Raw genomic sequence first — 25,183 nt, 5'->3', positions numbered from 1 at the left:
TGTCAACTATAGACCGATCTCCCTGCTACCATTCCCAGCCAAGGTATTTGATGAAATCATCAACAGACACCTCACTGAATACCTCAATGATCACCAACTACTTCACATCACTCAGTCTGGTTTCAGGCTTAGCCACAGCACGGAAACTGCCCTCATCACTCTCACGGATGACCTCTCAATGACTTTAGACAGGGAAGACCCTGGCGGCCCTCTTCCTCCTGAGTATTTGAACAGTTTCCTACCCCATCCTCATCCAAGGCCTACACAACATCGGAATCCAAAAACACGCTCTCTGATGGTTCTGCTGCTTCTTGATTGGAAGGACACAGTCAGTCAGCCTGACACCGTACCCCTGAGATACTTGTGACCTCCTCTGCAGAGTTCCGCAAGGATCTTTCCTGAGCCCAATTCTCTTCAATGCATACATACATCTAGCTAGTATTATCTGCTCTGAGAGTATCAGTCTTCTCCTGCGCTGATGAAATGCAACTCATTGTCTCTCTCTCACAGAAAAGACGCCCAGTATGTGAATCAAGTACAGTGGCTGCATAAATGAAATCTCCAACTAGATGAAGAACAACTGTCTATAGTTGAACACAGACAAGACCGAAATTGTGATCTGCGTGGAGAGCTTATCACTGTGGGACACCACTTGGTGGCTAGCAGAGCTACAATGAACACCCACCCCCATCACCCACACCAAGAAACTCGGGATTATCATCGACAGAAAACTTGACATGACCACCCAAGTTAGTGCTGTCAACGCCTCATGCATCCATACCCTGAATATGCGGAGGAAGATTTTCAAACGGCTCCCAAACAGCACCCAGAAAACTCGGTGGCCAAAGTCACTCTCAACCTTCTATGCCTCACTCACATCAGACCACATCTGAAGGAGCTCCACTGGCTCCTGATTCACTAATGAGCACAATTTAGAGTCCTCACTCACACTTTCAAGGCACTACGTAACACTGACCCTGCATATTATCTTAACAATCGCATCTGCTTTCACAAATCTTCCAGACACCTCAGCTCGTCACGATCCCTACTTGTTCAATGCCCACGCATACAGAAATCCCTATCTGCCTGTCATGCCTTCTCCTACATCACTCCGAACTCATGGACCGACCTACCACTACACATAAGAGACTCCTCCTCACTTCTTGAATTCCGCAAGAAGCTTAAGACCTGGCTTTTGAGTAGTGCCACTAAGCCCTAGGTGTCCATAGACTTGCACCTGCTCAGCGTCCGGATATCCTCCCAGGTGATAGTGCACTCTACGAATCTGCAGAACATCACATAGAAAATATGTCAATTTACACACTACACAGCCCCTGTTGCCTGCCTTTGTTAAATAATTTTCTTGAGTGGGTCACATTACAAGCTCCAAATAGGCAAAGCATCTCTCTGACTATTGGACATCTTTTGAGAAATGTCTTAAGGATTCACTGTTTAAATTATAAAGTCTTAAGACTGGTATAAAGATGTGTCCACTTACTACAATGTATTTTTAAATAGGTATTCATTGGGATCTGTACCGATTCATTGTGCTGTCTTAGATTTGCTGAAAACCAATCCGAGCCTACAGTGCTCGAGGTGATTGTTGGGAACCATCTACGTTTTGTTTTATTGATTTCACCGGCATATAACATTAAACTACAGAACTCCTTTATGTTCATTACAGCCATAATGACTTTTCACATTACTTCACCGATTTGGCGTAGAATACAGTTAGTATAATCTCATCTTTGTTATTATCCTCTGCACATTTAGCCAGAGCAAAGAGAACCCACTTTAGCATATCATTCTGCACCATTATATATAGCATCCTTTATTGTCATCACAGGGGTCTAGTATCTTATTTCTGTGTTATGTAAATCAAGAACGTGTCCCACTCATTAATGCGCGTAACCCTATGGTTTGTTTACATTGTTCAGCCAGAGCATTAACTTCAGTTTCTGCCAATTTCCAAGAGCCCTTTTCCCACTCGTTAATTGGTGGCAGGGAGTCACTATTCCATAATCTTTTGATTTATCGTGTTGCTAGCACCATCGATCAGCACATTTACCTGCTTGTACTTTAGATGTAAGTCTATTCAACATACATCGTCTAAGATCCCCAGCAATGCTTAATTCCTCCATTTTCCTATGGTACTCTTAATACTCCCTTCCAGTATGCTCTGAGCAACGGACATGACAAACACACATGCGCTGCACTGGCATTCGCTTTCTGGTAAAGAAGGCCATCTATCCAGTACTCTCAACTATTCTATGTAAGTGGCAAGGTGTTAAATACGTACAATGCTGGATCTTTAATTGCAGGAGCTAGAATCTAGTGTTGCGCAATACTGGTTTGGGGTGTTGTTTGTCTAATCTCCGTTTCCCCTCCATCATTTCTTCGCCTACATCCTTAACACACAGAGTTCTAAGTGTGTTTAGTAATGGCATCATTTCGGTAAGTAATGTTGCATAGTTTTGTGATACTGCTGTCCTTCTGCATCCCGATTCCAACATGATTTGCAGTGTATTAGGCGCCTTGGAAGTGCCTTGACCCAATTCCCATGTCTTTTGAAATAATTTGATTAGTGGTTTTTATGTCAAGAACTGATCTCACAGTATGTGGTATTGTGCTAGAGGTTCTGAAATATATGTAGTCTTTCACCCTCAACCAAGCCAACCATAGTCACAACATCCGCTTATTCTCATATGATTGTGTCTGTTCTTTTTAATGAGTATAGCGAATGATGGTATGGACCACAATGGCAACCCTAATTCATATAGTATCTTGGCTCTTGCCCAGAATTCAAGCTCATTCCATCAATCTTGATATTTGTGCATATCTATACTGGGTTTCAAAAAGTTGCTTCAGTATGTACCCTCTGCTGGTGTTGCCATTGAGCTATGTGACTTCAATTACTGGGCTTTCTAAGATTCACCTAGCAACCCACTACATTTGGGCCACTAGGTTATGCAGTCACAGAGCTGGTCCTCTGAACAGGGTTTGTGCCACCTGTCCGCCCGCAGCCCTGCGTTTTTTTTCCCTCCGCCGTCCCCACCGCGCCTCCAGTTTCCCCGCACTACTCTACATCTGTCTGGGTGATTGTCCTTTCGTGTTTTGCCCCTGTATTTGCGTGACTGTATTTTTTAATGGCCCCTGCTTTTTTTCTGTACCTGTGAGTGCTGAGTGTGAGTGTTGTTCTTCCCGCCGCTCCTGCCCCTGCAGCCCCGCCTACCGTTCCAGCCCTCTCCCGCCCCCTCCCCTTCCTATGGCGACCGCTGCGTGGTCGCCCAGCGGATGGCCCAGCAAGCCCATCTGCGACTGGATTGCGCCCAGCTCCAAACCCCCTGGCTCCCGCGAGTGCTATAACACCTGACACCGCTACAACGCCACATCGCGGAACACCGGCCGATCCACCACCTGCTTCCAGGCCACCCTGAAACTCACACACGGACCCTTTACCTGCCAAAACTGCAGCTACACCAGCCAGCGCACACCTGCACGTCCTGCCCACCCCAACACTGCTGGCCACAACCACCTCAGCTGTGTTAAACTCAACACCCGCTCAGTCCACAAGCACGCCGTCAAACTCTGGGACCTGCTTGACTCCTCCGCCCCGGACGTCGCCTTCCTGACAGAGATCTGGATGAACAAGTCCTCGGCGCTCGACATAGCCACAGCCATCCCGGACGGCTACAAGATCACCCGCAGCGATCGTAACAACAACAGACCAGGAGGAGGAATCGCCATCGTCCACATGAACACAATCAGCATTTCGACAAACACCGAAGACTCCCTCAGCACGGCCGAACACCTACACTTCTAGATCCAGGTCGATCACAACACCACCCTCAGAGGAACACTCGTCTGCAAGCATCCGGAACCCCGACCACAGTTCAGCGAATCCATCGCCGACCTCATCAGCACGCACGCCCTCACCTGCACAGACTACATCCTCCTCAGAGACCTGAACTTCCACCTCGACAACGCCAACGACAGCAACTCCACAACGCTGATCGACAACCTCGGTCTCAAACAACTACTCACGACACCCACCCACCCCAACGGCCACACACTCGACCCCATCTTCTCCGCCAGCGCCCACGTCACTTTCAGCCACACCACCGAACTCCACTAGACTGACCCCCACTGCATCCACTTCTCCTTCGAAAAACACAGCGCATACAACATATTCCACACTGCAGCTGGAAAAAAGTCACTGAAGACCAGCTCACCACCGCTCTAGCCCAAGACTCCACACTCTGATACCGACGCAGCAGCCAACAACTTCAGACAATGGATGGACGACTGGGCCAACACCCTCGCCCCGATAAGGAAACCCTCCAACAGGCGCACCGACATGTGCGCCATCTCGTTTAACGCCGACCTCCAAAACTCCAAGCACACCTGCAGAAGACTCGAGAAGCAGTGGTGAAATTACCAGACAATCACGCAGCCCTCATAAACGCCAGACGCAAACTCCACCAGCTCATTCGATCCACCAAAAGAACCTCCCTCAAAGAACGCATCGACAACAATGCACACAACAGCAAAGAGCTCTTCAATATCATGAAAGAACTCTCCACCTCCTGCTCCAATGACATACTGCCATCACAAGAACTCTGCGACTCCCTGGCCACCTTCTTCCACCGCAAGTTTGCAGGCATCCACAACAGTTTCGACACCCAGACACCGACGACAAGGCCCCCCGTACCCCCGACTCTACACCCACCAAGCACATTGACAATCTACTCTCCTGGCACAACGATGAAGACACCATCAGAATCATGAACACCTTCCACTCCGGCTCACCCTCCGACCCACTGCCCCCACCACATCTTCAACAAAGCAAGCTCCATCATCAGACCCCAACTCAGGAAGATCATCAACAGCTCCTTGTCCACCGCTACCTCCCTAGAAAGCTGGAAACACACCGAGATCAACGTCCTTCTCAAAAAAAAAAGGTGGACCCAAAGGACCTCAAGAACTTCCTACCCATCTCCCTGCTCCCGGCGAAGGTCATTAAGAAGGCCTCCAACAGACAACTGACCCACTTCCTGGAAGAGAACAACATCCTGGACTCCTCTCAATCCGGCTTCCGCAGCAATCACAACACCGAAACTGCCCTCATCGCCGCCACCTACGACATCCGAACCATACTGGACAACGGCGAAACTGCGGCCCTCAAACTCCTGGACCTCTCGGCCGCCTTCGACCCCGTCTGCCACAACACCCTGCGCACACGTCTCCATGACGCAGGAGATCCAAGACAAAGCCCTGGGCTGGATCACCTCCTTCCTCACCGGCAGAACGCAGAGAGTCCACCTCCACCTCCCCCCCCCCTTTTCAGGTCCGAAGCCACCACAATCACCTGCGGCGTACCCCAAGGTTCATCCTTTAGCCAGACCCTTTTTAACATCTACATGGCACCGCTCCCTAACATCGTCCGAACCCACCACCTCAACATCGTCTCATACTCCGACACCCAGCTGATCCTCTCCCTCACCAAGGAACCGGCCACCGCTAAATCCAACCTCCACAAGGGAATGAAGGCCATCGCAGAGTGGATGAAGACTAGCAGGCTGAAACTGAACTCGGACAAGACTGAGGTCCTCATCCTTGGCTCCACCCCCTCCGCATGGGATAACTCCCAGTGGCCGGCCAATCTGGGCGCCGCCACAGTACCTACCACCCATGCAAGCAACCTGGGAGTCATCCTGGACTCAACGCTCTCTGACCCAGCAAGTCAACACTGTCTCCTCCTCCTCCTGCTTCAACACCCTCTGCATGCTCCGCAAGATTTACAGATTGATCCCCACCGAAACCAGAAGAACGGTCACCCAAGCACTCAGCAGCAGACTGGCCTACGGCAATGCCCTCTACGCAGGAACAATGACCACACTCCAGAAGAGACTACAATGCATACAAAACGCCACATCCTTGGACTCCCTCACCACAACCACATCACCACTCACCTAAAAGATCTGCACTGGCTCCCGGTCAACAATAGGATCACCTTCAAGCTCCTCACCCACGCTCACAAAGCGCTCCACAATACCAGACCAGCATACCTCAACGAATGACTATCCTTCTACACCCTGAGCCGCCAGCTCCGTTCCGCCACACTCTCCACCGTTCCACGCATCCACCGAATGATCACCGGCGGAAGATTATTCTCCCACCTTGCCGCCAAAACATGGAACACCCTCCCCATCCACCTGCGTCATACCCAGGACCTGCCGACATTCAGGAGACATCTCAAGACCTGGCTGTTCGACCTGTAGCTGCTCCCCCCTCCCTCAGCGCCTTGAGACCCTCACGGGTGAGTAGCGCACTCTACAAATGATTGATTGTTTGATTGATTGATTGATTGATTGGTACACCCAAAAATACCTCCACACATGGCATCTGAAGCTTGTTTAAAATGCATGTGTCTCATACCTCCCTAAATTAGGCCAGTCAGTAGGCTGTTTGGACATTTTCATTGTAATTGTGACCAAAAATACAAGAATCGCAGTAAAACAATTATCTTGGAGATTGCTACCCACCCCACGACTGAGAGTGGCGTAGCTTTCAAAAACATCACTGAATGTGCAGTGCCCCTCAATGTTCAGGCAACATTCTTGTCTGTTCTAGCGGAGTCTGTGTGATGAATGTTAATGACCAAATACCGAAACGCATGACACTCCCATGGAAGGGGAGCCTTGGGGAGCGTCTGTTTGTCCTGCTTCCATTTGATGCATTGGGAATATGCAAGACTTGGCATAATGCACCTTTATACCAGCCACTTTTTCAAAGCCTATTAATATGTGCATATCTAGGTGTATGTCTCGTGAGCCGGGGCATTGTGCAGATTTAACAATACTTAGTCTGTATATAGGGATCTAGAATGCCTTTTTATGCTCCCCTGCTCCTCCCCCTAACCCCCAGCTGCCTAAAATGCGCTGCCAGTGGATCCATGGCCAGGGCGAACAGTAGCAGAGAGAGTGCACAACCCTGTTGTTACCTCGCTCTATTGGCCATGCCTATTAAATAATCTGCCTTATCTTTATGCAGGCTAGAGGCCCAATACAGAAGAATCATATGCATTTTAACATTGTTCCCTTAATCCCATTTCTTTCAAACTAACAAACAAATACTCCCTCTGTAGGATGTTGAAGCCTTTTCCATGTCTATTTCCACAACTGTTGCGGTGTATACTTTTGGATGTTCTCTGATAACATAGAAAAGGAACCTAATGCTCATGACTATGCTTCTAGTTGGAATGCACCTGCCTACTCTAGGTGTACCAGTTCTACCATCATTAGTGTACTCATATTGGCAAGGAGCTTTACACCATGTAATCCAGGTTTAGCATCACTTGTGGCTTATAACATGTAACTTTTAGGGGATCATGGTGGGGGCTTCGTAATGGCAACTATGATTGCTTTTTTGGTATTTTGTGGTAACATTCCCTGAACATATGCTTCAGTGCAGCTCTTATGGAGTTTAGTTGCTAGTGTGAACATATGTTGGTTAAATTAAGTGGGCAGACCATTGTTGCCTCCAGCTAGCTCTTTAATAGCTCTAGAGACCTCCTCATTTTTAGGTCGAGCGACCTATCTCAATGCGCATGTGCATTGGGCGGGAGCGAGATATATAGGGGCTTATCGAGAGTTTACCCAACTGGCGATTCCATGCAGTGCATGTGCTTTTTAGGTCATTGCGCAAGCGCAAGCCCTAAAAAGCGCGTGTACAATGCCACCAGCCGCCTGCCTGCCTGCCTCGCATTACCCCATCAAAGGCAGCCCTCCCAGCGCATTTCTCACCCCCTAATTATTCTCGGCCGGTCGGCCGTACTTTCAGTTTCACGGCCGCGTCTCCTCTTAAAACTTGTTTAACTTGTTTTTTTATCTTGCCTCCCGCAGCGACGCAACTTAAGATCCCACGCCCCTTCATGAGAGACCAAACTGAGTTCTTAAATGTATACCAAGCAGGGTTAGGCTCTGGGGTCGTGCACTCCTCATCGCCTGGGCGTCGTGCTTCATGTTTGAGCAAAGCACATCGAATACAAACAATGGCGGGCGAGGCTTTTTTCCTCACAGCAGGCTCCCTTAAATTTCAATTACTCATGGTTTTTTAACCAGCTCCGCACTTGCGCTTCAGCAGTAGTGCCGCTGCATATGTTTATTTTCAGCACCTTTCACTTTCAACAAGGCGGCGCACGCCTTTCTTTCAGTATGGCGCTTTTTTAAAATCTTACCTCCCAAAGCAACACGACTTAAGATACCACGCCCCCTCATGTGAGACCTTCACACCCTCATCGCCTCTCCCCGCTCCGGCCCCTCCCCTGCCCGCCGTGTCACATTTCTCCTCCCCCCTCCCCACAGCAATGCCCTCCGTCTTGTTCTCCTCCGTCGGCTGTTCCTTACCCCAGTTTCCCTTCCTCCTCGCCTCTCCTATTTCTTTATCTAAGCCCCTCGTATTCACTATAATACAGTCCACGTTGATTGAGCACAGGGTCAAAGAAAGGATTATTGTCATTATAATGGAAATGAAAACAAGGCATGCGCAACCCACCATCTACAACCCTTACATTAACATCGGTCAGTGATTGGTACAAAATAAGTACCCCTCTGTATATAATAAAAATTTCATAGTGCTGTGCATGTACTCGGCATTGCAAAAAAGACTAACTACACATGCGTGCAAATCCCTAGACCAGCTGAGGAGATGTAAAAAAGACACGAGGCGGCACACTTGGTGTCTGAGCATTTCCACGGGGATAGGTCTCACAGCCCCGGGCTGCGTCTATAAACAAGGCATTATACACATTCCTAGAAATGGGGCCAGGCTACATAATTTCATATCACTCTCGAGTGCCAACGACTCCGCCAGGGGACTACCTTCACCAGCGCACGCATGGGAAGCCTGCCAGGTTTGCCAGCTACATCCAACAGCACGACCGTCTTTCTGGTCGATGCACTCCAATTTACTGTGAATCCAGGACTTACACGTTTCAAAGACAATTCACCGATTCAGGTAGAGGTCTGGGAGGGTCTGACAGTTGATAGGCTGTTTCTTTTGCTGGCATCAGTGCGCCCACTGCGTACTCCAAATTTTTCACCCAACCACAGTCGTCAACATCCAAAGGCGTGTTATTCACCAGGAGGAAGGCACACCACCCACGTCACCAGAGAAGCGGGATTTCCTAAACCTTCAGAACATGACCCTTGAATCATCTCGGTCCTTCCTTCACCGCGTCCTCCTTTCTTACATTTCTTAAATTTCTTATTTCTTGTCTGTCACCTCAGCAGTGCCCGCCCACACGACAAACAATAAATACAAATCAACATTGCACCTTGTCACTTGTGCTTTACTTCATCACCTGAGAGGTTCATGCTTAAGTTTTGACCAATCAAATTCATTTTGTTCCCAGACCACGCTGCTGTGCAAACAAAGATACTCCCCGGACTTTTGTATAGCGCCGCCCTGTCTCTTCTGGATCTTTGAGTAAATACTGTATCTACATTTAGGTTCGCCGGTATAAGTATTTTCTGTCGCCCCTCGTTTCTAATGCCTCTCAATCTCCCCTCACTCTCTCACTCTCCCTCTCTCCGTCTACCTCTCTCCCTTTCCCTCACTTTCCTCTCTCCTCTCACCCTCTCCTTCTCTCTCTCTACCCCTCTCTCTCCTCTCTCCCTCTCTTTACCTTCCCCCTGCTCTCCTTTTTCTCCCCCTCCCCATCTCCCCCTCTGCTTGCTCTCCTCTCTCTCCCTCTCTCCCCTCCGTCCTTCGCTCTCGTCATCCCCCTCTCTTCTTACCCTCCCTCTCTCCCTTTCCCTCACTTCCCTCTCTCCCCGTCTCCCCCTCGCTCTCTCCCCATCTCCCCCTCGCTCTCTCCCCATCTCCCCCTCTCTCTCTCCCAGTCTCCCCCTCTCTCTCTACCAGTCTCCCCCTCTCTCTCTCCCAGTCCCCCCTCTCTCTCTCCCCGTCTCCCCCTCTCTCTCTCCCCGTCTCCCCCTCTCTCTCTCCCCTCTCCCCCCTCTCTCTCTCTCCTCTCTCCCCCTCTCTCTCCTCTCTCCCCCTCTCTCTCTCCCCTCTCTCCTCTCTCACCCTCTCTCTCCTCTCTCCCCCTCTTTCTCTCCCCCTTTTTACCCTCTCCCCCTTTTTACCCTCTCCCCCTTTTTATCCTCTCCCCCTCTCTCCTCTCTCCCCCTCTCTCTCCTCTCTCCCCCTCTCTTTCCCCCTTTTTACCCTCTCCCCCTTTTTACCCTCTCTCTTTTTACACTCTGCATCACTCTGCATCGCCACATCATCACTCTGCATCGCCACATCATCACTCTGCATCGCCACATCACTCTGCATCGCCCCAGCATCACTCTGCATCGCCCCAGCATCACTCTGCATCGCCCCAGCATCACTCTGCATCGCCCCAGCATCACTCAGCACCACTCTGCATCACCACATCATCACTCAGCATCACCCCAGCATCACTCACCATCACCACATCATCACTCAGCATCACCCCAGCATCACTCACCATCACCCCAGCATCACTCAACATCATCACTCAGCATCACCACATCATCACTCAGCATCACCCCAGCATCACTCAGCATCACCCCAGCATCACTCAGCGCAACCACAGCATCACTCAGCGCAACCACAGCATCACTCAGCGCAACCACAGCATCACTCAGCGCAACCACAGCATCACTCAGCGCAACCACAGCATCACTCAGCGCAACCACAGCATCACTCAGCGCAACCACAGCATCACTCAGCACCACTCAGCATCACCCCAGCATCACTCAGCATCACCCCAGCATCACTCAGCATCACCCCAGCATCACTCAGCATCACCCCAGCATCACTCAGCATCACCCCAGCATCACTCAGCGCAACCACAGCATCACTCAGCGCAACCACAGCATCACTCAGCGCAACCACAGCATCACTCAGCGCAACCACAGCATGACTCAGCGCAACCACAACATCACTCAGCGCAACCACAGCATCACTCAGTGCAACCACAGCATCACTGGTTCAAATATGTTCTTTCAATGTTTCAAGCTGTTTTCAAGCTTTTTTACAAATCACAAAAATATGTTAATATTTCACTTCTGTTCTTGGATTTTCATCACAATAAAAAACACTGAACATAATCTTCACGAAAGTTATTTACAAAAGTTTAAGCTATTGACATTACAAATTAAATAAATTATTGAAGTATTAATTATTTAAAAAAATTAAAAGCCATTGTTAATTGTATTATCAATACATCTAAGTCACGTAAATACAAAACATGTTGCATTACAAATGCTATAGGTGTCACATTTGCGAAAGTTATAACTATTGGCATTGTAAATGACAAAGCTATTAACTTAGCTATTTTAAAAAACAACACATAAATAAAAAAAAATCATTTATAAGACCAATAGCTCAAACTTTCCTAATGCGAGACCTATTGCATTTCCAATGCTTGTTTACCAGAGCATTTAGTTCCTCTTGTTGCAATATATTTATCTTTACCACATCTGGGCCTTGTAAATTCGTAAGTATTGGTTCTTCTGTGCCTGTCTTAACACACCAGTATAGGGACCTATCGTAATTTGACATTGCTTTATTTGATTTAGTCTTGGGCTGTTATGACCTGTCTAACTCGTATCTCTGGAACTGATATTTGTGTATGATGTTCCTGGCAATCAGGCCAGAAGCCTTCCTAGTGCATCACCCCCCTCTCTCTGTGTTTGGTTACTGCTTCTCTGCAACCTAATAAGTTCCATCAGTTTAATAGTCCTTGTATTAAGCTATAGCATTTGTCCGTGTTTCTTCCTGTTGTGCACCCTTTCTATTTCCACCTCTAACTGCCAAATCTACTTATTGCTCTCACTTCTCTGCAATGTTGTCTTAAACTCCATATTTAGCTGCTATTCATAGCGGTCATTTACTTAAAAGTGACGATGTATGTGAGAACCTTTTGTTTCTCAAAACACAATACATGCAATCATGGGATCACTGGTAGTCTACCTCCCCGGTTCAGGCTTAGTAGCACCGGGTTATGCTCCAAAATGGTGCATGCAGCATATTCTGCATGGGTACATAACCCTTGTTGGGGTTCTGAATGAAGGAATATATTCTAGTATGTAAATTCTGAATGTGAATAGTGGGAATAGTCTGTTTTTGGGTACTCATTACGCCATGTGTCTGTTGCTTTTTAAAAAAAAATTATGAGGTTTTATATACATAATACATACAGTTGTAATGTGTGATTGCCGCCGTTGGCATAGACAGAGTAGAACATAACATTTTGCGCTAGTCTCCCATTGCTGGCTAAACTTTTGTAGAGAGGTAGATCTAAGGAAAGTTAGGAATAAGAGGTGGAGAAGGCTAAGACAGGCAAACCGGTAGATATATCATTCTGACTTGGCTATATATGCGGCCCTAGTCCCCTACGTGCCCGTTGCGCGGTAGGTACTGTGCGGCACATATGCAAGTATGGGTCGGTTTCTTATGGGGGTTCGTACGGGACCAGTGCTTTGTCCAGGGCTTCCCACAAGCCCCTGGATGACTCTTTCCAGGGAGAGTATTGCAACGCGAGTTGATCTGCTCCTCTGAGGTGGGTGATCCAGCCTTTGTAGGTAGTCTTGGTGGTGTCTTTCTAGTTCGTTAACACCAATTTGACCGCCGCTGTCAGTAGGAGGTCCATTAGTTCCCCCTCTCCCTCTGATGGGGAGATCAGTTCGAATATATGCCGTGGTGAGCGAGGCAAAGTCTCTTATAATCCTGCACTGTCTATGAAGTCAAACACCCTGCCCCAGAATCCCTTGAGTGTTGGGCAGTGGAAGATGAGGTGTTCTAAGTCTCCTTTCCCTGTGTTGCAGTTCCGGCAGAGTGGACTATCCCTGAGGCCTAGTGTGTGTAGGCGTCTCGGGTCCAAAATGTTTTGTGAAGTAATCAGAGTTTAGTTTGAGCTAAGACTGGGGTGATCTTGTTTCGGGTGACTGAGGACCACAGGTTATTCCACTCGTGTTCGGTTAGCGGGGGGGAGGGGCGTTTATCCCAGTATACCCTTGTTTTGTTGTTGAGTTTGGTATTTTTGGGGTGAAGTATTTTTTATAGTTGCGGGGCTTGGTGGCCTGTTTTGTTTATGTTCGCTATGCCCTGGAAGATTGATGGTTGGGTACTCGCTATTTTTGATTTTGATAGGGCTGTTTTTATTTTTAGGAATCTATACAGGTCTAAGTCCTCTAATTGGTGTGATGTTTTCAGTTCTGAGAATGTAATCGTGATGTTTCTTTTTCCAACTGGTGTGGGTGAGAAATGCCCTTTCCTATCCATGTGTCGAATTTGAGACTTTTCCCCTTGTATTTGATATTGTTATTCAACCATAGTGATTTTGATTTGGATCCTTTAATGCTGACCTCCTATTTTTTGTCCAGTTTTAGGAGCGCCATCTTAGTGGTCTTCAAACGTAACCCCCTCCCAAGCACTTCAGCTGCAATGGCTAAAGATGTATTAGTCAACTGCAGGAAGGACTCTTGCATAGTTGCGGGATGCTATTAAAGTCTTCCCAAATTGATCTGGTGCTGTCATTTTGACCGGCCATAGGGAGGTTCAATGTGATATTCAACTTTGCAGCATTCTGTGCATACACATTACCCACAATAACATGACTGCCATCCAGTGTCCTGTTAACCATCACCTGTCTATCCTTCGAGTCCATACCTACTTTATGGACCACCAAGGAAACACTCAATCACATCCAAACTAGAGCTGCTTTTGCATATTGGGAATAAGCTGTGTAAAACAGCTGGTCTTTCCAGTTCTTAGCTGCTTTCAGCCCTTCGCTTCCCATAAGATGTTTCCTGTAGACACTGGTCATCTACTCTACACCTGCCCAGCTTTCTATATATCTTCTATCTCTTACCTGGGTTGGCCATCCTACATACATTCCAGGTCAAAACCCTGTATTTGTTACTTGTCAAAACTTACTATTTGTATTGTGCAATTCTATATCAGTCACTCTCCAGGTCCATCACCCTCTTTAACATCCTGTCAGGCCTTTCTGTATTTTTCTGGTTATGCCAAATATCCATTCATATGTTCTAGAAGTGTCTATCCAACAATCATGAACAGAAACTAAAACAACCGTTAAACTATGTTTAAGCTTACTTCTTGGGTAAGTTGCAAACCTATCATTGCCCATAAAACAAATGGTGGGGGATGAACATGTGTAAACCATTCATAGGCCACTTATTGTCCCGTGAACGCATAGAGGGCTTAGCGGGTTAATTTGCGGGTTAATTTCTTTTTCTATTGCCTCGTGGTGGGCCCCCACCTACTTCAATCAGCTCACTGCCGATTTTATCACAGCAGAAATTAGCCACTGAATTTTCCCCTGGCACACGGCGCCATCATACATATTGATCCTGCCCCTGTAATTGCCATCCGTGGATCTGTGCCTGTCCCTTCAGCGGCTGCATTTTTCTCCCCCAAGTAATCCTTAAGCAATGTTTGGTATCATCTTTAAGAGTGCAGTATGCATCTTTCCATCCCCACTGAGGGGGATCTCATCTCGGGTCCAGCTCTATCTTCGCCAGAGTCTGATTTTGCACTTTGTCCTTCATCTTGCTTCAATCAGGGGGTTTAATCAATCAGGGGGTTTAAAGTGTACTACTCAACTGTGAGGGTCTGAAGGTGCTGGAGGGGTGGGTGCAGCTTCGGATCAGCCGGAGAGCCAGGTCTTGAGGCTCTTCCTGAAGGTGTGCAGAGTGGAGGAGTGTCTGATGCTGATTGAAAGCTCGTTCCAGGCTTTGGCTGCGATGTAGGAGAAGGCTCTGCACGCGCTCTGGTACTGCGGATGCGCGGGGTTTCTGCCATGGCAAGGTTGGCAGAGTGGAGGTTTCTTTTGGGTGGAAGGAGACTCTTGTTGAGGTATTTGGATCCGCTTATGTGGAGGGATTTGTAGGCGTGGGTGAGTAGCTTGAAAGTTACTCTCTTCTCGATGGGGAGCCAGTGGCGATCTCGCAGGTGTTAAGTGATGTGCTCATGCCGTGGGATGCCGAGCACGAGTCTGGCTGCGGTGTTCTGGATGGTCTGAAGTTTGCGTAGCAGGGATTTGTTGTTTCCAGCATAGAGGGCGTTTCCGTAGTACAGTCTGTTTGTTATGAGTGTGTGGGTGATGGACTTTCTGGCTTCAGGGGGATCCACTTGAAGGTCTTGAGGAGGATGCAGAGGGCGGTGAAGCAGGTGGAGGCAACAGCGTTGATCTGTCGGGTCATGGTGAGGGAGGAGTAGAGTATGATGCCGATGTTTCGGGCGTGGTCCGTGCAGGTGGGGGCGTGCGGAGGGCTACCAGGAGTTCTCCCACACAGAGGACTAGGACTTCTGTCTTCTCAGAGTTGAGTTTCAGACAGCTGCTGCTCATCCAAGCTGCAATGTCTTTTATTCCTTCTTGGAAGCTGAGCTAGGTGTCGTCGGCCTCGTATACAATGCTGAGTCCATGCTGTCTGACGATGGCAGCGAGGGGGCCATGTAGATTATGAAGAGCTTGGTACTGAACGATGATCCTTGTGGTACTCTGCAGTTAATCTCTGTGGGTTAGGAGAGGAAAGGCAGGAGTCTGCCTGCAAGGAATAACGGAGCATGGCGGTTCCCTGTATGCTGTCATCGTGGAGTCTGGCTGCGAGGGTGTGGTGAGAGACTGTGTTGAAGGCTGCAGGATGAGAGCTGTGGTGTGGCCTTTGTCGAGGAGCGTGCAGATGTCGTCTGTGGTGGCGAGGAGGGCGGTCTTGGTGCTGTGATTTCTTAGGAATCCGTATTGGGAGTGGTCGAGGATGGAGTTGTCTTTGATGAAGTTTGTCAGCTGGGCGCTGACTATCTTCTCAGTGACATTGGCTGCGAAGGGAAGGAGAGAGATGGGTCGGTAGTTCTTCAGGTTCGTTGGGCCTGCAGAGGGTTTCTTGAGGAGGGGCTTGACTTCTGCGCGTTTTCAGTCATATGGGAAGGTGGCGTAGATGATGCGTCATAGGTGGGGCGCAATGGCGGTGGTGGATCTGTGGAAGATGTGCGGAGGCCAGGCGTCCGTGGGGGCTCCTGAGTGGATGCTCTTCATGGTAGTGGTGGTATCTTCGGTGGTGACCGAGGTTCATGCGGTGATGGTGGGCTAGCTGTCGTTGCTGGAGGGGAAGGGTGGTTTCTGGAGACTGCTCGCTGAAGTTGTCGTAGAGGGGCTTTGATTGTCAGGTGGAAGTAGGAGCTGAGCTTGTTGAAGTGGTATTGGGAGGGAGTGACATCTGTGGCTTTGCTGTGGGGCTTGGTGAATTGTCGGATGATGTTGAAGAGTTCCTTTGAGTTGCTGGAGTTGGTGAGGATTTTGTTATGGGTGAAGGTCTTCTTTGTGGATCCTATGCGTTGGTGGCAGTCTGTCATGACATTCTTGTAGGTGGTCAGGTCTTCCGGGGTTCTGCTGTTTATCCATAGTTTTAAGAGACATCTGCAGGTGCGTCTGGCTTCTTCTTTCTGGAGGTCGGTGGTTAACCAGGTGGCCTTCAGGGGACGTTGTCATGTCAGTGGTGCGGAGGGGTGCGAGCTTGTCTGCGCAGTTGGTGAGCCAGTGGTGTAGTTCCTTGGCTGCAGAGTCGGCGTCGGTCGAGGCGGGGGGAGGGGTTGCGCTGAGGGTAGAATTGAGGTGCTCCTCTGTGACCTTGCTCCAGTTCCTTTGCGGAGGGCGAGGAGTGGGTTTGGGAGCGGTGTTGGTGTTGAAAGAGAAGTGTACGCAGTGGTGATCCGTCCAGAGGGGCTGCCTGATGTGGCTGAAACGGATGTTGTTCCCACTTGCGAAGATGGGGTTGAGGGTGCGTCCTGCATTGTGGGTAGGGGTGATGATGAGCTGCCTCAGTCCGATATTAGTGAAGTTGTCCAGGAGGGCGGTGGAGTTGGGGTCGCTGAGGTTATCGAGGTGGAAGTTCAGGTCTCGGATGAGTATGTAGTCCATGCAGGCAATGGCATGGGGTGCGACGAGGTCGGCAATAGTAGTAGTGAATGAATACCGGGGCGGGGGGGGACTGTAGGCGAGGCTTCAGCGAAGAGTGGTTCTAGGGCTGGTCAGGATCTGGAAGTGGAGGGGTTTGGTGGTGGCAGAGGAGTCGCTTGCGGTGGAGGTGGAGAGTCGGAGGGAGCTCTTGTGTAGGATGGCAAGTCCTCCTCCTTGCCAGTTGGGCGGTCCTTCCTCTGGATCTTGTAGCCGTTGGGAATGGCGGTGGGGATGTCGGGGTGGAGGCATTGGTCCAGGTTTCCATGAAGAAGGCGACATCCGGCAAGAGGGTGTTGAGGAGGTACCAGATCTCTACGGCATGTCTGTGCAGGGACGGCACATTGAGGAGGATGCACTTCAGGGCTTCGTGATGTTGGCGTCTGGCATGGGGGTGGCGGCTGTGATGATGTGGAGGGTGCTGAAGGTTTGGTGGCAGTGGCGGCAGGAGGAATGGCCGTGGGTGGTGTTCGGTGTGTACAGCTGCCAATTGTTCCTTCCAGGGTTGAGTGCGAGGAGGGCAGCTGAGTCGTTTTGGTGTGTGGATGGAGAACCAGGGTCCCTTGCACCGGTCGCGGACGGGCGCAGACTGGCTTGCCTTTGGTGCGGCCGCCATTAAATAGAGAAGGGGGAGGGAAGTGCAGCTGGGAGGTGGGAGCGGTAAAGCAGTAGGGGGGGGGCGCGGGGGCAGCAGTGGCAGGAAAGAGAAACAGGCACAAAATAACAGGACAAACCGAGAGACAAGGCAAACAGATAACCAATCAAAATACAGAGGCAAAAGACAGGAAAACAGGCACAATAACAAAGACCGAAAACAAAGACATAAAAACTAGCACAATACCGCACAGACGGCAGTGGAACCAGCAGAAGAGCAAGGCTCTCCCACTGGACCACCAGGGATGAGGCGCAGGCAGGAGCCTGTGGGTGAAGGAGGGCCTCTAACAACTACCTAACAAAGCACTGGACAGGGCAATGGCAGCAGCACTTAACAGCGGAGCTGCAGGGGGAGAGTGCAGGTAACTGAACAGGAGATCAAAGGTCTTGCTCGCGCTCTCTCGCAGTTGCCGCTATTAAATAGGGAAGTGGGGAGGGAAGCATAGCTGGGAGGCGGGAGCGGGAAAGCAGTAGGGGCAGCAGCGGCAGGAAAGGGAAACGGGCAGAAAATAACAGGACAAACAGAGGCGAGGCAAACAGATAACCAATAAAAATAGAGAGGCAAAAGACAGGAAAACAGGTACAATACCAAAGACAGAAAACAGACAGAAAAACGGACACAATACAGCTTGGTCAGTTCTGTCACAATTCTCAATTGTTCCTCTTTACAATTATCTGAGACTCCTGTAATTTAAAATGTTCCTCTAGTGTGTTATTCAACTGTTGATTACTTGTCCTTTGTCTATACGTGAACACTGTGCCACTACCACTATTTCAAGGCTATTACATATTTTGTCTATTCAGTTTTCATTTCCAAGTTTCTGTAAATTATCAGTTAAGTTTAGACACAGCTACCATCCAGTGACAATCTGTGCTTAGAGTGATCAGTATCATAGTGCTTACTATTTATGTTTGTGTGATGTTAGCTGGGGTCTTTTACAAGTGTTAAATATTGAAGTGCTCTATTCCCTTTCTAAATCAATTCACTCTTCTGTGTGATTAATCCAGATTCCTCTACTCATCCAATTGTCAATCAGTTATCTATGTTTCTCTAATGTTGCCTCAACAAGATTCTTGAATCTGTTTTTTAGATACAGATATATGGGTTGATTTGACCAAGTGTCTCTGAAGCAGATGTCCTGCAATTTGCCGGGTTCAACCAGTGACGTGTTTAGTTTTTCTAGTTCCTCCAAAGCAAAATAAAAGGGTCCAGTCGTATTAAGATTGTTCTCTTTATCCATTCCCGTTAAAAATAGCTAACTTTCATAGGCTCACAGGGTCCTGTCTTTTGATGCATGCAGGATCCATACCATCTTTGCTGTGTTAGCGCTAGTCACTTTTCCGACAGCTGACACTGTTTTTCTTTATCAACAGAGAGACCGAGATCTTGAACTAGCTGCTCGAATTGGCCAGGCTCTTCTGAAGCGAAACCACTCTCTTGCTGAGCAAAATGAGTCCTTGGAAGAGCAGTTGGCTCACGCCCTGGACCAAGTGAGTGTTTTTTATATGGAAACAAGAAAATAATACAACTTCAAGACGTTCCAGAGCCCTCTTGTATTGAGGCTAGTGTTGGTCTTGAATTGGTTTGTTTTTCCTCTGCATGTTTTTGCCTCCTCCACCCAAATGTCTTTTTTAATATCCAATAGTAAAAGGGGGGTGTTTCATTGTGTCCATGATACCTCCTGTGCTGATATTGTACCAATTCTGGTATTAATTTGAATCCTGCAGATCTGCACTTCAGATATCGCGCTCGCCGATGGCATGGTTACTTTGCCAGTTAAGCTTTCATCATACTTGAGTTCACCACTACTTTCCTGGTCTCCGTTTTTTAATTTTTATTTAAGGTATTTTTTTGAAATGCTGTCCGATGTAATTGAAGTGATTCGGACTTTTCTGTTGGTTGTGCTTCTTCATTCAGGTCAACCAACTGCAGCACGAGCTTTCAAAGAAGGACGACCTACTTCGTGTTGTCTCCATTGCCTCGGAAGAAAGTGAAACAGACTCCAGCTGCTCTACACCACTCCGCTCCAACGATTCATTTAACGTGTCTCAGGGCCTCTTGCAGTTGGACAACCTGCAGAGCAAACTCCGGGAACTGGAGGATGAGAACTTCACTCTCCGATCACAGGTACATCTCCCCCTCCTCCTCGATATGGGATTGCTGCCTTTTTTGGATGATGCCGAGGTGATGAAAAGTACCTCTACAAATGTAGCCAATAAAAACAAAAGATTTGGGGGTTTTCAGAAAGCGTATTCGATTAGATATTAAAAGTGAACTTGGTAATTTCTGTAACCAGCACCATATGTTCTTGGGTAGGTACACTGATCTCCTTGTGCATCAGTTCACAGTTGTAGTGGTCCACATTCCACAATCAATGTTTTTATGCTATAGAAATCTAGTACTGCATTCCAACCGCACCAAGGCCATCTATAAATTATATTGTGGGAAAAAGGCTTCGAGAAGGAAGTTTGGAGAAGCAGCAGTGATGGGTCGACCACGACAAATGTCTGTGGGCAAATATATTTCTGAATCCAAGTACTGTTAAAAAATGTACACAAACCTATCGTGAGCTGCCTATACTTGTAAAGCATTCCAGCTAGAGCAGCGTTTTATCGTTTAAAATCCACTTGAGTCTTCAGGACTGTATTTTTTTATTTATTTTGAAAGTTTTATATAGCGCGAACCAGATCTTTGCAGATATCAGAGCGCTTTACAGAGCATACATAACAGGCCATTAGATATGGCGTACTTGTGGGTAATAAGTGGGGTGGGGTGGGGTAAGCATAGGAGGGAGCATAGTAAAACAGTTACATCAATAATGCAAGTGGTACAAATAGGTGAAGGCATAGACCGCCAGGTAAATCACCAACACAAGTAATACAAACAATTGAAGGGATCGAACAGATAATACTGATCGGTGCAGCGACTTTAAAAACCGACGTCAATAGCTCAAGTGTATTTATACACTGTAGGCATGCTTTTCAGAATGCTGGATGTACTACAGTCATTAAACAGCAATCGTGATGTCCATGTGTGTGTTTTCAGATGATGGTACAATCCAATAAAGATTTGCATTCAGAAATGAAGTAAAAAGGAGCACAAGTCCTGGCTATTGTGTTTTTATATAAATTACAAACTTCTAGTGAAACGTAATTTTTTGCCAACCTAGGCCAAATTTAATTTATCCTTTATCAGTTATTGCAGCATTAATCCCGTCTCTTACCCTAATACCATAGTCCTAATATTTAGTGCAAGCACTAACTACAACACTTACCCTAACTATAATCCAAACCCCACCTCAACCCGTAAAAAGAAATCTTTTTGGGCAAAATTAAATTCTAAATACTTCTTTGTTTAAAACTATGTTTAATTGAGAACCTTTTTTTATGACTATGTTCTTGAATAAAGTTAAGAACACTTCTTTTTTTTTCTGTTCAACGTTTGTGTGCCACAGCTTTTTGGGGCTTTATTACTGCAGGCCTTTCACCTTCTCCCAGTTAAACAAACTCTTCAGTATTGGCTATACAATACTTAGGCGCAAAACTTAAAGAACTCATAATATATTCATACCTACCAAGAATCTGACACTCCATATAATTGTCAGTTGTGTCCTTTTCTTGATAATTTTTTCCTCGTCATTTTGCTCCACTGTAGCTTCTGATTAAATGATTTTTATAGCATGCACAACTAAGTAAATCATTTTGACTCACTGTAACTCTGCATAACATTTTAACGAATGAGGACATTGATGGTTTTGTGAGGATATCATAAATTTAAGGCAGGTGCTTCCTGCGCATATAACTCAGGGTGGTGAAGTGGGCTACAAAGAACTGGTAGGAGTTAATGGAACACGTGTGTGGTTTAACTTGCTGTCTTGAAATTAACGTGGCTCAGTGTTCCACTGTGGTTATTCAGAAGCAACTCTTAACTTGTCTTGATTCCAGTGGTTTATCTTGTTTATTCTGTTAGGATTGCTCTACAGACCTGAGCTTCAAGAATGTTATCTTCGTGCCATTTACAGACGGAATGTGTGTCTGGTATTCTAGGTTTATTATGCCAGTTCCTACTAAGGCTTACTGTATCATATAAAGTCATTAACCTTTGAGCCTTATTGTTAAGTGTGTTTGTTTGAGTAGTGCATTTTAAATAATAATCTTTTTTCCTACGCCCACATATTTCTTTATAATCTGGTGCATAAGATGCATGCTGGAAAAGTACCAAAACGACTTTGATCAAATATTTTTTTACTATTGGTGTTCCAGAATCCGGAAATGGGATTTAAGATCACTACATGTGGAGACTGTGGAATTCTATACCTCGGTAGCAATGTTGGCTCCGACCCTTTTGGAAGCTGCTAGCCCCAGTGCAGATCTTTGTACCCCAGAAACAAATTCCAGAAGGAAGAAGGTTACATTTTTGTTTATACATACTCTTGAGCCACTACTGAGGGCAGGTCTCTTCACTTCTAGTGTACCTTGTTGTGTGATATCACTTCGCGTTGATAATCTTTAGAGGACAACCAACAAAATAATTGGAGTGGAAGCTTCTGTTTTTCAGGGTATTTCATTTTGGACCTTCATTTCTCCTCCACAGTTTCTCTCGTTCTTTACTGCTTTAGAGGGGAAGCATTCCTTGATTCCTTGGTCCAGAATAAAGTTACATAGAACAGATTTACCAAGTAATCCATTATGCAGCCCAATTTTCACATAGATTTGCTAAAAAAAGGTATTTGATTCTGAAAGGGTGCTAAATAAATATTTAAATTTTGTGCTAAGCAAGCAGCCCACGCCTTTCTAGGAGTGTTGTAGCTTCACCTGCCCCAGTAGCAGTTTCAGGAAATTGTGGTCTAAGGGTGTATTACCATAATTTACCTAATAAAAAGTCTAAAAACTGTAAACATAACATAATCATATGTTATAATGGAGTATCTCCTTTTAATGAGCAGGGTTACAAATGTTTACTCCAATCTTAATCCCATGCTGTACAATGCAGTGTAAGACTGATTTTAAAATCTCATATAGCAGTGCAGTTGCTCTGGTTACAGAAACGTTACAGGTTCGGACATCAAACTTGTTACATTAGTCTTACTAATAATAGTTATCAATCCAATCTATATTTGAATATCCAATCATTTTGTCTCCAAACACCAGCTTGATATTTTATGGAAATGTGTACATTTTTCTGCAGGAAGTTCAGGCTGTCTTGGAGGAAGGAGACCTTAGAGTCCCCGCTTCGGAGATTGGAACTAGGTGTTACTCCCATTATTTCCTAGTGCTGAATATGGTGGAGGCCTTAAAGTTATTTTAGCTCTACGATCGCTCAGTCTGCGGAAGGATACATTCAGGATGCTCACACTGGCACAAGTAATTTGTTTGTGAACTCCACGTCCAAAGGTGCATAAGGTGTCCAGAAAGAATTAATATCAACACGCATGTGTGGCACTTATGTGCTGCTCCAGCCATCACTTCTGGGGTAGAACAGAGCTTCACATAGATTATGCTGAAAAATCTTCCAAATACAATTTGGTGCATGGGGATATATAAATATATATATATATATATGCTAATGGTGAGGAATCTGTGGTTACATAGAGTATTCACCAGAAATGGTATAACTGAAAGTAAGTAAAGTCTTTTTAGTAAATACATTTGGAGCTTGAACATAATTTGGTCTATTCAGTTAAGGCCTGACTTGTCGAACATGATTAATTCTACCTTTCATGCCTGTCTGCTGCCATCTCATACCATGGATGCCCACAATATGCCAAGAATGACTCGTGCAAGGTTCAGCTTTATACCACCTGTGCAGTTGTCGTACCTTGAATGTCCAAAAGAGGCTGGGAACTGCTGCCATTATGCCAGTGTAAGCATTATATCATGGTTAGGCACCATTGTGCCATGAAGGCCAACCGTATGCCTGCAATTTTCCACAGTTTTCCGGGGTCGGCATATAACAGGAGGAACATCATTAGGCCATAGATTCCCACAATATGCCACGAATCATCACCATTATGCCAGTCTTTTACCACAGGTTTACGCCATCATGCTACAGACACCCACAGGATGTCCGGATTTAAGTGTATTCTGTCAGCATTATACCAGGGATAGGCAGGATCCATCCTGTGGTCACTCCCAATTTGTTAAGAATTGTCACTATTATGTCAGGGTCAGTGCTATATGAAGGGTGAATGCATCACAACTTCCCCCTTGGCAGGCCATTGTTCTGCGACTCCTGCTGGTAGCGTTTTCCGTAACATATGAGGTGCTGCATGGCATGTCCAGTGCAATTTACAGCAGATCCTGATTAGACCCTGCACTATTAACACTATTGTTAGTGTGATGAAGGTCCCCACCTCCCGAACTGTGCCTGCTTTATGGGATGAACCTGGCATTGTTACGCTATTGACCTGTTCAGTTTGTGTTTTAGCTTCTGTTGGTCTCATGGTCATATGAACTTTGCTGCTAAAGCAGTGCTGCTCTGCTTTTGGAGTAACTTTTAGACAGCGCAAGGCAGCTCATCCCAAGTGGATGAGCTGTCCATGCATATAGACCTGGCTGTTTGCACACACTGGAGGCTCTGTTGCCTAAACCTAAATGTCAAGGAAGGCACAAAGATGCCCATTTCTCATTTTCATTTCATAACCTTACGAATGTTCTACTTCAGTGAATCCTCTTAAAAACTAGGGATTCGTGTAATGACCGCATACAGTGAAGCAGGGAGTTATTTACATACACCAGTAGTGTAATAGTAGTTTTATTGTCTACTGGTCTTTGATAGGTATTTACTGGCCATCTCATACTATTCTGAACATGCTCATTGTGCTGGTTGAGATGATCCTTCCCTTTGGGTCCAGTGGTGCTGGAGAGCAGGAAGTGTATGAAGGAAAACTATAAGGGCGCATTCACAGAAGCAAAGTTACATGAGTCGGCGAACGTTAGGCATTCTGAGAATATTTTTGTATTTGATGGCTACTTCTGGCCTACTATACAACCTATGAAAAAAGACAAAGTTCTCCTTGATCAAAGTTTATTAAGGCATTTTTTTTAATCCTGCACTATTCATTGATATGGAATGTATAGCTTTAGTTTGGAAAATCATTTTCATAGATGATGTCCCACCCCAGAGTATCCTTAAATTGCCCTCACAAACACAACTTGACACCAGTTGTTTAATTTAAGCAGCTCATGCATTTCATTTTAGATCTTATATTTTAACTATGTTTACACTACTAAGTCTTAACGTGACTGCTGCAAATTCCTATATAGATCTATTTACCATCCTTTGCAGGCTTGCCACCTCAAGACTGAAACCATCACTTATGAAGAGAAGGAGCAGCAGCTGGTCATGGACTGCGTTAATGAGATCAGTAAGTGTCAAAGGTATTCAGCATATTCCCGATATTAAATCTCTAGGGTTTACTTTTCCAGTACTACTTTAGACTGGAATGCATCCAAACAGAGCGTCCTCTCATTTTCTTTGCTTCTTTGCTGTTCTATTAAATCTGATGTTGAAGT

The 25,183-nt window shown here is 46.6% G+C and overlaps 1 protein-coding gene across 4 annotated transcripts in view; it reads left to right on the top strand.

Annotated features, from left to right (window-relative positions):
- Positions 1-25,183, top strand: part of TRAK2 (trafficking kinesin protein 2) — a 704,082-nt gene that overhangs the window by 217,290 nt on the left and 461,609 nt on the right. For all 4 annotated transcript variants that reach the window (XM_078680216.1, XM_078680217.1, XM_078680219.1 and 1 more), the window contains 3 exons: positions 19,043-19,159; positions 19,587-19,796; positions 24,957-25,035. In XM_078680216.1, coding sequence (XP_078536342.1) covers positions 19,043-19,159; positions 19,587-19,796; positions 24,957-25,035 — 406 coding nt within the window. The remainder of the gene's footprint in view (positions 1-19,042; positions 19,160-19,586; positions 19,797-24,956; positions 25,036-25,183) is intronic.

This window comes from Lissotriton helveticus, chromosome 3_1, assembly GCF_964261635.1.
Source record: "Lissotriton helveticus chromosome 3_1, aLisHel1.1, whole genome shotgun sequence".
Lineage (NCBI taxonomy): Eukaryota > Metazoa > Chordata > Amphibia > Caudata > Salamandridae > Lissotriton > Lissotriton helveticus.
The sequence above is the reverse complement of the archived record's forward strand: the minus strand, read 5'-3'. Positions and strand labels throughout refer to the sequence as shown.